Below are 16,695 nucleotides of genomic sequence, written 5' to 3'. Positions count from 1 at the left end.
ACGAATGGAAATGCTACTGTCAATTACAAGGAATTTAAATTTGTAATAAAAATTGCATTCCATTTATAACATGACTCTGGTTTGACTTAACTCAGAGCACGTACAAGTTCAACTGCATTTTGAACAGTTGGTATTTGCTTTTCCTAATAGACCTAAAGCTAACAAAAATGAAGTACAAGGCAGCTGGTAAGGAACTATTTAAATAATTCAGTAATTTGCAGTAATGTGCTGAAAGCTGTACCAAAACTAGCTGCATTAGAGACGTGTATCATACGAAGGAACATGAGTTGAACGCTGAATATCAAAACATTCAACAATTTCTTCCTGTGCAACACAAGACATAACATGGAAGCAGTACACAGATAAATAAAGTTCACTGACCTGCCAGCGTGCTAGTGTGCCGAAACGCTCTGACTTGTGAGTCTGACAGCCCCGTGAGCAGTGAAATGACAGTATCCATCATATATTCATCATATATGATGCTATATTGACATTGTCGGACGAGTACTCCAATGAACTCACAAAAACTGGATTTAAACTTCTTCCACTGGGGACCAGCCATAGTTAGAGGATAATCTCCACTGTCCTATTAAAAAACAAACAAACACAGATATACAAAGAGGAACTTCTTTCAAAAGTCTTAGAAGTTGCTTTTAAGTGAAGATTAAAAAGAGATGAGTAAAACTTAAGAGCCAAGATCTCCAAATAAACTCATTCCACTAACGGACATCCACCATAATTTACAGCTCAGGCTTGTTATATGCAGAGACAACATTCTGGAAGTAAATATTGCAAAATAAGCAAAAAGGCTACAAGTCCCAAAAAGCACAAAGTACTGAAGTCTTAAACAGGAAGCATGACCAAATTAAAAAATACACCACTTACAGATTAACGGACACACTGTCATAAATACAGCAAATATTTCACAAGTTCCTTAAAAAAGCCTTTAAGGGCCTCACAAACACAGGGAGGTGTGGAGGAGATGAGAGGAAGCATGTCATAATGCCCCACAGCAACAGGAGTTCCCACTGTTCTAAAACTGAGCAGCAGATACTGATTTCTTAACCCAGGAATAAGCCAGCTCATATACACACACAGCCTTCACTGAATTTGTAGGACTAAGAAATAAAATGCTCCTTCATGAGGTTTTGACACTTTCATGGTTATTCTTACACTTGAAAGAAACCTGCAGCAGCACGATCCAGTAAGATTAGGACAGGTTTAAAAAATGAAGAACACACATTCTCAGCACTTTCATTAAATTACCTCATCAAATTCTTCTGTCATTTTCCGGATTATTTCAGAATTCTGCATGTGTCGGAACATCTCAGCTGTAACAACTCCTGCAATTCAGATATTAGATTATTAACACTTAAACAGGTAGAAGGCAAATGATGATTGTATCTCCTGCTATGACCACTTTTCACTCAATCTGCAGATTATGGGTATCTTTTTTAGTGATGGTGGTTTTACATTGATTGCTGGGTTTTGTTGTTGGTTGTTTTGTTTTTTAAAACTAAGTTAAACAGGCTTCAATTTGGCATCTGTAAGAAGAGAGGAATACCAGCAGTTTTCTTGCCACTACATACAATGTGTGCACACTAAAGTTCACTCATTCATTCACATTCAGAAGTCAAGGAAACGTGTACCAGCCCTCTTCATCAGCTGGCAGAACATAATTATCTGATCTTTTTGGATTCAAGATTCTAAATGGTATCAGACAAAATTTTGAACAGTTCCATTGCTACCTACTGACTTCTGCACTATAATAAATTCAGTGATTTCATGAAATTTCTACTTAGCCACAAATTATTAGAGTGCAAAGCGAGATATTAAAAGAAACAGATCTCCTAAAGTTTATTGCAACTGTACTGCAAAATTCAAGACATGTATCATCTCAGAAAGTAGGAAGAGATTCTGTCATTTTGGCTGGTAACAATAATCAAAAGGTCACTGCTCTGGAAAGGACGATTAACATCTCCAAGAAATGCTGTAAGCTCTTTGAAGATTTATACATGTTATAAGTTTATCAGGAGACACTTGAACTGAGCAAACTACATCCAGTCACACTTAATACTCAAGTGCTGTGACACTGCAGAGTTACCTTCTCATCTTCTAAAGGAGGTAAGAGGGAAAAGAGTGGAGGACGTGGATTAGAGGAAAGAAAACCAGAAACTCCCAAACAAAAGAAAAATGGAAATACTGAAGACAGGCTACCATGATGCTGTCCATAATACCCTGCACATCAAACACTTCTAAAAGGCTACTGAGTGATCTCTGAACACCTCACGGATATGAAATAACTAAATATAAACTACAGCTATGAGACCAAGCAAGTCAAGTTTATCAACACTAAAACACAGATGGTATTCTGAAATAATATCAGCAATTGAGGAAGATGTGGGAAGTATTAAGTACCAGGACTCCATTCTCTCCACTGTGAACACAAAAGATTTAATCTACAGTTTAAAGTACTTCTGTAATACTTCTAAACCTTTTCCTCCCCCAGCTCCCAACTTCAGAAATACTATAGCCTACAAAGAGAAAATCATGCTACAGCAGCACATAAGGAGCATATAAAGTAACATTTCAGTATCATTTCAGTATCTTACCTTTGCAACCCGAACACTGAATGAAAAAGTTGATGAGATCAAGAAGTGCTATATCCCTGTCATGTTTGTATGACTCTATCCAGTCATCCACCACAGACTGAAAATGAACAAATACAAAGGCAACGTTTAGCTTTTAGAAACTGAGCAGTTGGTACCATTAAGTGCTTTCTGTAAGGGATTCTTGGTCCTTACAAGAATAGCTGGAACACTGCATTTTTTTGACTGATGTAGAACATGCTTTGGACGAGCTTTTACTCACAGAGCACCGCTTTGTCAAAAAACAAGCAATAATAAAAATAGTGTCATCCATAAACATACACAGGTACAGAAGTGACACCTGCACAAAAAGCACAGGACTACCTTACAGTAGCCTCATTTTTTCAAAGAGGAGATCAAAAATAACAAGTAGCTTTTTACAGAAACAGACTTTTTGTTTGCTCATTTCTTTAACTTCTCTATAGATACTACCGTGGTGATCAGTTCCAACAGCTGCAACTCCCTATGCTCCTCCTCATTGTTACCCCTATGATGAACTGTGTTCCACGCACGTGAGCTGTAACAGAATGAACACTACTGCCCTATGCTGCATGGGCATTAATTGCTTTGTGTTAACTAAAACCAAAGCATAATGACTAGTAGAATGGCAAAGCAACAGAACTGTTCTACTACAAAACCTTAAAGGGAAGCAAATTAGCAGGAAATATGCAATAATGTTATACGCAGGAAGAATTCATGCACAGTCATCTTTAAATCACTCGTGTGTACAGTACAAACCGTTTACTGCAGAAACATACAAAAGATACAGGATACCACTTATTTATTAACACAAGCACGAGAGAATCACTTGGTATCATGCCCTAAAAGCTGGGGCCTGAAGCAGGAGCCTGCAAGTGCCAAGAGGGCTGCACACAGACCCAGCTTCCTGCATACGTACCACAGAAGCTGCAAACTGCATTTTCAATCCCAAAGATAGCCTTTCTGCCAGGCTGCTGAGGAGTCACGTGAGTGAGTCAGCAGGAACTCTCCATGGCTGGCAGCCTCACACTTTAACCCTCTCTTCACTGAAGATGTGCAGAGTCAAGCAAACTCTGCTGATTTATATTTTGAATTTTATTTTATTATACACCCGGATTATTCACATCTGGTACTTAGAAATGAAAAGAACAGTTCTTCCAATTTTAACAACGTAAAAACATTTCCTTATCTTAACCAATAACTAAAAGCTACAAAAAATACTTCAAGCTTAATTTTAGTAGATCATCTGTATGGAAAACCATTGTTATATGTAACCTGTGCACTCACCCAAGTCTTAGGAATATCCCACGCCTTACCTGCATAGCACTCTTGCCCATTTTAACTACTTCAAACAGCATCATGTTTTCCACACCATTCTGTTGGTGATGTCCATTCATCCGATTTGGACCACCAGGTTTCCCTCCTCCGTTTCCACTTTTCCCCTTTTCTGCAGGTCCTTTTTTACCTTTTTTACAGGTCTGCAATCACACACACACACACTTCTTAACCAGTTTTCATGTAGTAATAAAAATAAACAAAACAATGATCAACACTAACGTATCACTTACATGATGCAACTATGCACAGGCCTTATGTTATCAAAACCCAGATTTAAAATCTGAAGTTGAGCATAACAGCTGATGCTGACTGACACAAAGACTAACTGGATTCTACAGGTTCCATTTCCTCCTCCTCTTTAAAATTCCTCCTCCTCCTCTTTAAAATCTTTTGGCAATTAAAAATGCTATTAGTGACAGTTAAGACACAAAATGTTTTCCTTGTGTTTAAACAAGATTAATGAGTTTTTAATTGAATTATTGTTTTTTGTTTACTTTTCCAATGAAAACAGAGCCAGAATTAATGACACCAACCAGAAAAGACTTCTTATTAGCAGTCTTGAAGTTGAAGTACTGCATTTTTCCCCCATTGCTAGCACCTTCACAGCAGGAGGAAACATCACGCCAATAATCAAGATCAATATTCCAATGAAAATACAAACATGAACTCTCCCCTCAGAACACTACAATTAAAAAAAATTTCAATTCTGTCTCAGCTTCACAATGAGTGCTGAACCATTACTTCTGTAATACTACAAGTTTCTCAGTGTCCCAATAAAACGAACGTACTTTTCCTTTGCCTTGTTTTTGGTTTTTTCCTTCAATATCCTCAAAGTCTGTATCGGAAGAGAAGTGTGTTTCAGACTCCCTGCAAGGATAAAAGACAAACCATTTACACATCTTACCAGAAACATTCTTAAATAAACTACATGCAGTCACACCATGCCCTCGGTTCAGTAAGCCACCTCCAACAGGGAAGCCGTTCTTTCCTCCTGTTTAAGTCTACTTTCAAAGGACAAATCGGAGCAAATCCCCACGCTCACAGCTCACCCTGCCTCAGCCCAACACAATCATTTCCTTTTAGCCTCACTGTATGGTTTCCACAGGTAAAGGTCAGCAACAAGTAGGAAACTTTGTTTTTGGCATGTGCAAAAATTACAGTGCCTCTGCCATCAAACAGCACTACAAATATCTGTCATGAATACTGAAGAGAAAACACAACAACGAATCCACCACCATCCTTCACAACCAAAGTGTCTCCATACATTTCCTGCTATCTCACTATGAGAAACACTGAGCAGCTCTGTTGAAACGCGCAAGGGAAGAAAGGTCTCAGGTGACATTTCTCCACCAGAGATCATCTGCTGTTCTCTGTAAGGTTACATAAGATAAAAAGATGTTTAATATGATAACTTCCAAAGTTCTTTGATTTCCTACATCATTCATAGATGCTGCATCAGAATGCAAATTCTTTACTGGCCACGTCCAAACCAGAAATAGACGAACAAATAAATAAATCATCTGAATTATTGTAAAGCAATAGCTTAGATTCTCTATTTCTGCATTTCCTGTAGGAAACAACTCAAATGATGCCATTAGAGCTTATTTTAACACATAAAGCAGTATGAATTCTAGTTGCTATCACAAATTTCTAGTACACCTTTCCTGATGCAATTAAACAATGTAATCATAAAGATGACCTGGACTGTGGGGAGAAAGACCCATTCAATATATTTACTTCTAACATTCTAAAGCACCCTGGAAACCCATGGCTCCCCACGGCTGTAGAACTGCCTGAAAGGAGGTTTCTGTCCTGCCACGTTTATGTTCTGGTTTTGCCAACTATATATTCTGTAACAGATTGGAAAAAAAATCCTGAATCTTGCAAAAAAGTGATGAGAAACCTTTACTCTTCAATGCTTCTTATGGGTTCTTTAACAGGACAGAGCAGAATACAAACTCCAAATGTTTCATTAAACAATGAACTGTACCCACATGCTAAAAAAACCAAAAACATGACAGACCATTTGCTTTCTCATTAAAAGAACACACACAACCAGCACAAAACTGGGTCTTCTTGGATTTTTTTTTGAATCAATTTAATACATGTCAACAGATTGTTGGAAAGGATTCATGCTAACTTCTTAACAACAAACTAAAAGGAGGGAACTGGATTCTTCTCATCCGTTTTTACATTTTGAATACAGAAACGAAATAATTATTTCTTCCTGGTTTAAAATACTGTAAATTTAAATACTTATTCTTAAAAACTGGAGGAAGCTTAGCAGTCCCATCAAACACACTTGGCATTTGGGGTTGTAAATGAGCAACTGGGGCATGTTGCCAAGGGTAAATACTCCAAGGTTTCAACTCCCTATGAAGAGGGAACTTTGAATTTTTGTTACCCCTCAAGTGTTTCTTACTCAATACCTTCAACCCCAAAGCCACAAGACCAAAAAATTGATCATGATTGTTTTCTATTAGCAAAGATTAAAAATTGATTTAAAAACAACTAACAAAACGCAAGCATTTCTAAACTGTTTTTTTCACCACTAAATGCTCAAGAAAGAACTCTAACAATGCTTTATTTTCATCAACTTCTCAATAAGAAAAACGATCTAGAACCCTATTCCCCTATTTTGTTTCCAAGGGAAACAACCAGCCGCAGCTATTACCACTAAGCAGCACACACCAGAAAGTTTAAACCATCTAAATGGAACTAAAAATTCTGGAAGCACTTACTGGAGGAGAGTAAAATCAGTTGGTATTTCTGGAGCTGCTATCATTTCTTTATCATCTTCTGGAACACCACTGTATTAGAAAGATATTCAAAAACCAGGCTGAAGCACAAGCTTACTTTCCTTTCTTCCTTTGTAGCAGTCAACTTCTGTAATTAAAAAAAAAATCAAAAATTAAATACAGTTCTTATTTTTTTCCCCCCCACATATGAAGAAGTAGAAAAGTTGGAAACAGAAAACATTCAATCACACCACTGTTTCCAACCAAGGCTTTTCCTCTTTAAGATGCTGTGTTTTTGACTCTTCCCGTGATCCTGCTGAAAAGCACCTCCACAAACATTGAGAGAGTCGCAGTAAAAAGAAATACAACAGCATTAAGTACAAAAAGTTTTTCTCAACAGTATGAGCCATCTCAAAAGGTCTCCACCTATGCTTTGAAAGTAACTCTTTCCTAAGTCTGTCCTAGACTGAAGTCTGAACTTCAGTGCCGCTCTCTGCAGAGCCCAGGCTCTACCATCAGCACTCAGACACCGTGGCTAAACAAACCAAAAAGCAGAACTGATGCTAAACTTAAAGCACAGTGTGAGCACCCCTAAGGACATTAAGCACACCAACTCCTCTTCTCCAAGGTGTAAACCTGGCCGACATTTAGTGCAAAGACAGGCTCTCTTAAAGTCCTTATAACCCAACAAGCTACTTCACTGCCTTCCCTTAAGAGCCAACAATCCGGGCTTCTAACAGCTTGAACATGTAAAGCAATTGACATGCCTCAAGCAACATCAAGGAGGAAAATACTGCCTATAAATTATAAAAAAGAAAATCTTCAGAAATAGCATAACACCTTACCATGAAAACTTAAGACTGCAAAATCCTCGTTTTTCAAGTTTTTTATAATATTATCAGTTCCTCTTTCATTTTATTTAACTCACTTTCCCATCCTTAGTGGGAAAAGAAGTCACTGAATGCTTCAAATGTGAAACTGCACCATGCATACCGAAACCTCCTATGCCATCTGCCTCCCTCAAGATAAATTCCATGCAGATCAGTGAAGCCCAAGACTCAGGTGTTTGAAGTCACAACAGCAAGGAGAGGAACCTTCAGAGCTGGAAACTGCTGACCGTGCAGCATGCTGGGCTGATGAGGTATGTGTGGGAAGGATGTCACTTCAGCATGCTAAGTACATTCTGCCTGCTGTCTGGCAGCAGTGATTCCAAGCCTGCATTTCAGCCCAACACACAGATCAAGGCTGCACATTTATTCCTGCAAATGCTGTGTGTGAATGCTAGGGGCCACTGCAGCTTCCAGAATTTGAAGAGCTGAGAGAAACCATCAACCCTAAACTTCTCTCATTCTGCTTCTTCACATTTCATACGGATACGTGGAGACAAAAACCAGACTGGAAACAAACAGCTGTGAAGGGAAGTTCGGGGTAGGCAGGAGAACCCCCAGACAGCCTACAAACGCCCCAGCCAAGTGCAGCCAGAACACAGATCAACGTTTTCAAAGCACAGCTCCTGCAGGGCACTATCACCGCTGCCAGGGCCCCTGCCTACAGCACAAAGCACATCGCCGCTTCTGTCCCCGGGCCTGGACTGCATCCAGCCAGGACATCAACCTGCCTGGGAATGGCTGCCGCCCATCTCCCGAGGGCTTGTCAGTCAGCACCATCTGCTGTAGCTCCCCACTAACACGGGGCAGAACACATCCCAGGAATTCTATTCTACCCCAAATCACCCAGACGGGCTGGTTCTGCAGGGGGGAACCCAGCATGCAGCCACCAGCGGGGCAAGCACTGGTGTCAGCACAGTCATCTGCTCCTTGCATGCATGATGTAACGCTCCACGCTCAGGATTATAATTATTCCAACTGTATCATCTGTGTAAGTCTGCTTTTTGAGAGTCAGAGGAATACTGTAAAGAAAAAAAGTAACAAAAGTACGTGAGAGTCCGGGCAAATGACCAAACTGCATTTTCTAAGTCAACAAAGTCAGACCAAACCATGAAACCTGCTGCATGTGGTTTATACCCAATCACTCATCTCAGGACAAGCAACAGAACAAGACAGGAAAAATGGCACTGCCAGGGCACAAGAACAGGTAAGAAACACCACGTTTCTCTAGGGGCTGAACAGTTTAATGACTAAGAGTTAATGTTCAGAGAATTCCTCTTGAAGGAAGAAAAAAAAGTTTGGCCTTCATGAGTGCAACGTGGCGCTGGTCTTAATGGAGAACTGTACTTAGGTGAGTGCCCTGCAAGAATACACAAGGTAAGACTGTAAGGGAACTCCAGCAGGAAGCCCAGGCCCCAACAGTGCCCAGTACATCTGTAAGGGCCCCAGGAAAGTCCCAGAGCTGTGCCAGGCAGCCAGGCCAGTCCAGTGACCCCGACCAGCAGGGCCTAAAGGAAGCTGCCTGAAAGGAGCCTGCATGCTGTGTTACACTAATCACTATTTTTGCCCGTGAACACTTCCACTGGCTTTGAACCCAAAATGCAGCTGCCATGATGTTCCACACGAGAAATGCCACAACAAGGCCACATGCTACGAAGAGCCGCGTGCTGACCCTGAAGTTCGCCGCATCCCAGTGTCACCAGCACTCTCTGACACTGGGCCGGCCGTTCCCCAGCACCCCGCTCCCAGCAGTGCCGCTGGCCATGCCCTGCTGGCGGCTCTGATGGGCCACGCACAGCCCTGGGCTGGGAAACTGGTGAGAAATGAGAACTGCCCACAGAAGCAGAGCATTTCAGAGTTTCTCAAATACCAAGCTCTTCCTAGAGCAGGCTGAAAGCAGGAAGGTGACATTCATGCAGATCCCATCCCAAACCTGGAAATCCCCCATAGCCTACTGACATGCAATGAAAAGCACATTCTTTTAGTAAGTTAAATTCACCTCCAGTGCATCACAAAATGCAGTTCTTCATATATATATATATATATTTGCATATCTGTATGTTCATAGGATCTCAACTTCAATTTTCCTAAGCAGATGATGAAACCTCTCAGACTATGGAAACTTTCAGGAGTCATTCAACTTCGTGAAATCATAATTAAATTATTAACTATAAAAAGAAAATGTATCCTGCTGAAAGATCACAAGGTGGAGCTCTAGCCTCAAGCTAACTGAAGGAACTCCAGGAGACAGGTCAGCCAGAGGTTGACCCAGTTATTTCTCTGCAATAAAATTCATAACAGATTGCCAAAACAGCAATAATACTGCAGCACATTTCCTTCAGATGTATATTTCAATTACAGAAGGACGCCGGAAGATCCCCCTTTTCCTGCAATTAATGCAGGCACACGGCTGATTCCATGGCAGACGTGCACCTCGCTCCTGCTGTACAGGCAGGCTCTGGGAGCAGAAAAGTTTCAAGATATGCTTTCTTTGTAGAAGCGAGGCAGCTCCTTACTGCAGCAGCCTTTGGCGTTTTGCTAACGAAATGTCTGTGAGCTAAACAACAGGGGACCGACAAAAGGAGCGCAGGACCACTAATACCTTGCTAGCTCAACGTGCAACAGTTTCTATTTAAAAATCTGACTGTTTGAAGGAAGTGCCAAGCATGAGCTACGTAACCAGTATGTGCCTCCACTGGAAATCTGTTCTAAATGTCAAAACGTACTTATCCCCAAAACACACAGTAGGTGCAGTTAACTCAAATCTGTTGGTGAAATGCTGTGACCCAGCAGAGGCTGACACAGCAAGCAGCCGGTGCTGAGCCACCTGCCACCAGCAGGCCAAGGAAACACCAGCACCACCCAGCCAGCAGCCCTTGTCACGGGAGCACGCACACGTACAGCACAGACAGACACACAAAATGCAACGAATCCCGAGACCTGATCCACAACCTGGGTTTTATACTCTTGTGTAATCGCACTAATATGAGCAGGCCTGTATAACAATTTGGGTGGAGGGTAAGGGGGGCTGCTCTGAGGGGTTCCCCGTACACACACACCTTTTTTGTTCCATTTGTTTCCCTCTCTTTCTCTCTTTTCTTTACAAAGTAACTTAGCAGAGCTTTCCGGACAGCAAAGAGATACAAAGTTTGGACATGGCTCCATGGTCAGGACAAAGATTGAGGAAATGCAGAACAACTGCTCAGAGATGCATTGATTTTTCACTGAAATTCAGTTAATCATATATAAAAAGCAGAGACCTTGCTTCCTTAATTCAGAAAATTAGAGGACTTTGGAGGATGCTCTCAGCTGACTGAAGAACAGTTTGCTGCCTGAAGAAGTTTGTCCCTGAATTATTTATCTGTCCGTGAAGGAGAGGTGATGATTCTTCAGAACCAATTATGCAGCAGCAACAGTTAAAATGTCAGCCAGATGAGATTTACATCGCCGACCAAAAGTATTCCCAATAATTTCTTTGAGTTGTTTCACAAGAAGAAAGCTGGTATAAAATAAAGTGTGCCCCCCAACATCTACTGAGCAATCAGAATTTGTTTTCATAAAATATGGCTCATTTGTTTCCAAATAATTACACTTTTTTTTTTTTTTTTTTTTTTAATTACAAATAATCTGCATTCAATTTCCTAAGAAGGCTACAGAAGGGATTTTTAAGCAAGACTTTGAGCACCCACTTGGAGTTCCTACAGGCCTGAAAGTGTGCATTATTTCTACCAAAATCAAACAACAGCCAACCAGCTGTAAAGCAATTTGGTCATTTGAGTAAAACACAGAAAACATACTTTGAGTAGCACTCTATATTGTAACAACCGCACTTTAACATGATTTAGTTCTAACTGTATCAGCAGTTTGATCATATTATGATAGCGTAATCAAGACTAAACTGAACAATAATGCAATTAAAACCGTTAGATGCATGGCTATTTTTGTGCCATTTGCCCAACAAGTGAGCCCTGCAAGTGCTTCACAAGCACACAGGACGCAGCAGCCTCAGCCGGTGCTGCCCCGCACAGACTGGGTCTGCTGCACAGCAGTGGCTTGCAGGGCACAGCTAACATCCCAACACAGAACCTCACAACCTACTGCCATCAAGCTGCCATTTTTCTTTTGTCTTTTGTAATACTTTCTCTTCAGCTGCAAACAGAATTCTGAAAGCAAAACCCTTATTATTTCATCTTTGTGCGGTTCGCTCTCCATCGAACCAAGCTGCAGCACCAGGGTGGCTCAGACCCACAGAGCTGGGACCAAAGAAAGCACCAAGAGAAAGAATGGCCAACCCAAGCCCTCATGACACCACTGCTGACCTTCCCACCTGACCCTGGGGCCGGCCCTGCAGCCCAGCTGGGCTCCTATCTGCAGCCCCACAGCAGAGCCCCGTGCACCACCAGGGCCCACGTCCTCAGAGAGCCACCCCATCCAGCACACACCCTCCTCCTTTTTCCTCCTGAGCTGCCATGTACAACTGCACAGCAGTTTGCTTCTTACCGGCCCCAAGGAGCAAAGCACAGCTCACCACTGGTGGAGAGCGGCCAGGAAAGAGCCAGCAGTGGGAGAACACAGGTCCCCAGAGACAAAGCACAAGCTGGTCAACAGAGAAGCCATTTTTTCCCACAGTTCAGTGAGCTCAAAGATTGAAGGGGGCTGTTAAAAGATGTGTTTGACTCTTCAACCTCTAAAGGCTTACTTACTTTAGTGACCAGCACATGGGGACCTCTGCCCCAGCCAACAACTGCCAACGCTGACTTTCCTCACATCATGAGTGGTGCCCCACTCTTACAAATACTTTTTAGGCTTCTGCTTCTATGAATATTTGGAATATCTCTTCTAAAAGGAAATGAGTTTGCTACAGTGCTTCACAGTCATGATTTTTCATAAAAGTACCACTAATAATATCAATTCCCTCAACACAGTAAGTGAAATGCTATTCCGTTGTGTAAATATAGTTTGGGTTTGAACCAAATGAAGTTCCTATGCCTGCATTTATTCATATACACTGTCCAGTGAAGTGTTTAAAACAAATGATGCAGGCATTACAGAATACTGAAAAATGAATCAACTGTACAACAAATGCAACAGTTGCCCTCGTTATAGGAAATAATACTTTCTACTTATTCTGCCCAACAGCATCCCTGAGCTTCTCTAAAACATACCTGAAATTCCCAGCTGGGTTTTAATTGGTTTGGATGTACCTAATAAGGCAAAGGAAAGATAACAAAAGGAGAAGCTACACCTCATTGTGCCTGCCACATCCCTCCTGCCAAAGGAGAGATGGCTTCCAGATGTTGCAGTCCGACTGAGTGGAAAATGAGGCTCTTAGGAGGAATATCCGCCAAGTCAGATGACAACCGAAGTTTAAAAAAAAAAGAAAGGAAGAAAAGCCACATACGCCTATTTTGACAAGCCAAAAGTAGTACTAGAAGCACTCACTAATTTATGACACAACCAGCACACCTTGCAGCCGCCTTAATGCCCAGTTTCCAAACTGAACACAGAACATACGCTCCTTTGCCCCTTTGCAAACAGACTCTTCAGAAATGCATCACCCATGAAGACATTGGCTCTTGCCAAAGCTAGAGCTAAAGCACTGTCTGCAGTGAACAGGTGATAGCCAGGAGGCAAGAACGGAGCACGCACTGCTCCCATGTACAGCCAGCAATGGTGTGAGATGGCAGCGCCCTGCCGCAGTTGGGTTCCCAGCAGACAAGGCATTCCATCCAGCAAACTCTGCTTTTTCTTGTGCTCCCACTGACCGCTGTGAGCCTGCAAGTTGTCTCACTTTGTTGGAAGCTCAGCTTTCCCTGCTGCCACAGAGATTTTCTTCTTTGAAAAGCCCAGGTCAGCAGGCAGTTTGGGCCTAACAACAACTGTGTTCAGCTGTAAGATCTAGGAGGGAGGCTACATGTACATGTCACAGCAGCATCACTGCTACTTGGAGACACTGCCAGCTTTACAAACACAAGAAACGCCTCCAAAATAAAGCTACTGAGAAGTGCAAAGTAAAATCCTTCCACCACAGCTCCCAGAGCCAGCTTCTCCAGCACGTGGACAGCCCACCACATTTCCCCACCCTGAGTCTTCTGCAGCAGGAGAGAAGCAAAGCACAGGTTGGTTCTGTGCTTCGTCAGCTCAGATCCACCAGTTTATTAGCAAAGCTTCAACACTACATAAAAACAGCTCAACTGCTTCCAGATGACAACTAAAGAGACCAAGTCCAGCACAGAAACAAGCACCAAAGAGTAAGCAGAAGACAAACTGTAACTGTCTGAGTCTGAAGAAAAATAAAAAGAACCCTCAGCATGGGACCAACTGATACTTTTGAGTCTACAGATGAACTAATCCACAAACTACTCAAACAAATCCAGATCTCCCTACCGCAGCCAAGGCCCACCTGCAGCAGACCCTGTCCCTTCACTGGTCTCTGCCTTCTCTAGAAGCAACACACCCACCAAGTCCAACTCAGTGCACATCTGTATGTGCACTTTGACTTCCTCACATTTTCTTCTAGGATACATTCTGAAGATTTGGACGCTTAGGGGCAGCTTTCACCAGCACAGACAGTGGCCAACACCAAGTGTTCCTCCCCATACTTACACTCTAGATCCTAACTTTTGAAAACGAATGGGAGAACCATGTAGGTATCCTTGACGTGTAAGATAAAGAAGCAAGCACGGACTGAAGACAAACCCCAGTTTTCCTTATGCCCACTGAGCCATCGGTGTGCTCCCTTTCCCTGTGCACCATTCTGCTCCCCCACAGCTCACCCTGACCCACGGCCAGGACTGGTTGGGGGCTTGTTCCCAGGAAGCTCTGCTGGATCACTGTGGGCACCAGCAGCCTTGCTGCTGTAATGCTAAAGTCTGCTTACAGTGAAATTCCAAAAACCACCGTTCCATCACCACCAAGGTGAACCTTCCCAACTCAGATGACAAGCCAGCTCGTGCAGAAGACAACTAAATAGTACAATTAAACCTATCCCATTAGAAAGGAAAAAGGAGCATTTATGAAAGAAGGAATAAATATGTTTCCACATCCAGACCAGGCAGCACAACAGCTACAAGCTAAGCCTTTCCCTAAGTGGATTATGGCTCTTCCAAGGATCAATCTAAATAATCATCCTTATAAAATAAAAATTCGAGCAACCACTCAAGTATGCATAAGTTCTTTCTGCCCCTAAAACGGAAGAGATAAAGGTAAAAATCTTGTTACTTTCACTACAAACTTCTCCCTGCAGTTCTGCCAGCCTCAGAACATCTGCGCTCCATACAGCCTCAGTCACAACATCAAGATTTTAATACTCAACATTTTGTTCCTGTTCTACTTCATAACATTTGGGCTAAAATCCCAATGGGTTTGTTCGGAGATTTTCAGCACTGAATACTAATTTTATATGAAACAGCAGTTGTGATACGCATGACTTTCCCCCACACAATTTAGAGAACTGAACATACCCAACAATGTGGAACGATAATAATCCATTAATGGGTGAAAAACACACATCACCAAGTCTAAAGAGCATCTTCTCTTCTTTTTCCTTTATTTAGCCTATAACAGAACGCTCTTACAAGAACTTTGAGAGAGACAACTGATGCTGGAATCTCTTTTACAGAGACCTAGAGTTAGCTACCGAAACCCACTGAACATCCAGAGGATGTCTGCTTGCCCACTTGGATACATCCTAAAAACATCGCAAAAATACTGGCATTATTCAAATCAGTAAGTTGTTCCAACTCCGTAATTGCTTATTTGTGGCAGGTAACAAACTACACTAAGTGTGAGAGCTACGACATACCATGCCTGTATTATAAGAGCCAACATGAAGTAGCCGAATAATTTCTTACAGACTAAATTCATTTTAATAAGCAAGCTGACAAATAATGAGAAACTCCTGATGTGTATAAAATATTCCGAAGCAAAGGTCAGAGAGCCTTGTCCTGAAATTATCTTCTCATCAGTCTCTCAAATGCAATGCATTAGGCACCTAAGGGATACAGGAGCATCCACTCCATGCAGATCTAAAATACAAAAACGTACAGCTTGTTAAATCAACCAAAACCAACCTTTGGTTTCTTCATTTAATGTAAAAAGGAAAAAAAAAAAAGTACCAAAAAGCTGCGTCCTTACAAATTCATGACGTAAATGAACCTAGCTAGTAGCTCCCTCCTCCTTTGGAAGGGAGTTATAGCCTACAGCTAGATTTAGATTTTGTTAAAAAATTACTGGTTGCACCATGGAAGTATCATGTTCTGTTTTCTCTATTTTGCTTGAGCAATGTTGAATACACAGAATACACGTTTAAAGTCACAACTGTTGCACTCACTAGCTCAGCAGTGCAGTAGGAGCTACTGAGATGAGATGAGGCAGGGCATGCTCACTCTTACTCCTGCTTTCAACCTCTAAAAAGCAAAGAAGCAAGGAGCAGCACACAACATGGCTCCAACAAGCCACCCGTGCTGGGTACAAGGGGCACGAGGCAGGACGCCGTGACACACAGAGGTGTTTGGGACCAGCAGGAACCCATCGCATCCCAGCACCCACCTCCCTGGTGAGAGAAGTCGGAAAGCTGGCTGCTCAGGGCTTTGGGCTGTCCTGTCTTACAGCTGAAACAAAAATGCAGGTTCAGGTGTAAGCAAAGAATGTGAACTGTCGTTTTTACCATTTTCACTGCCTTGGGGAAAATTAGCCAACTAGGCCAAATATCATACCACCGAAAAAAGAGAACAAGTTTTCACATTTCATATGCTCTGGTTTGCAGTCGCATCTATTAATGACAGATCATCTCTAGTGGCAACTGAAGCTAACATCTATTAACGACAGACCATCTCTGGTGACAACTGAGGCAAACGTCCCGAACTCAAACACAGAGAACCGAAGAGCTGACAAGTCCCACTGTGCCGCACGCGTGGCGCCCTGCAAAGAGGCTGCAAAACTGCCAGCTGCGTGCCTGGAGCCAGCAGGCAGAACCTGGAGCTGCCCGCCCAGCCCTCGCACCAAAAGATGCTGCTGCCACCCACTGCAGCCTATCCTAATTTAATATCAGAGATGCTTCACGTCTTGTGGCGGCCAGTTGATGACTGCATTTGATCTACCAGT

At 42.2% G+C, this 16,695-nt stretch overlaps 1 protein-coding gene across 5 annotated transcripts in view; it reads right to left on the bottom strand.

The window, feature by feature from the left end:
* STAG2 (stromal antigen 2) overlaps positions 1–16,695 on the bottom strand; it is a 69,827-nt gene that overhangs the window by 30,341 nt on the left and 22,791 nt on the right. For all 5 annotated transcript variants that reach the window (XM_052673656.1, XM_052673652.1, XM_052673654.1 and 2 more), the window contains exons 2-7: positions 6,707–6,851; positions 4,754–4,832; positions 3,944–4,105; positions 2,613–2,709; positions 1,267–1,343; positions 382–586 (exon numbers count right to left, since the gene is read on the bottom strand). In XM_052673656.1, coding sequence (XP_052529616.1) covers positions 382–586; positions 1,267–1,343; positions 2,613–2,709; positions 3,944–4,105; positions 4,754–4,832; positions 6,707–6,750 — 664 coding nt within the window. In that variant the 5' untranslated portion in view covers positions 6,751–6,851. The remainder of the gene's footprint in view (positions 1–381; positions 587–1,266; positions 1,344–2,612; positions 2,710–3,943; positions 4,106–4,753; positions 4,833–6,706; positions 6,852–16,695) is intronic.

This window comes from Tympanuchus pallidicinctus, unplaced genomic scaffold, assembly GCF_026119805.1.
Source record: "Tympanuchus pallidicinctus isolate F22 unplaced genomic scaffold, pur_lepc_1.0 scaffold13, whole genome shotgun sequence".
Lineage (NCBI taxonomy): Eukaryota > Metazoa > Chordata > Aves > Galliformes > Phasianidae > Tympanuchus > Tympanuchus pallidicinctus.
Note: the sequence above shows the minus strand (reverse complement) of the source record. Positions and strands in the feature narration are given on the sequence as shown.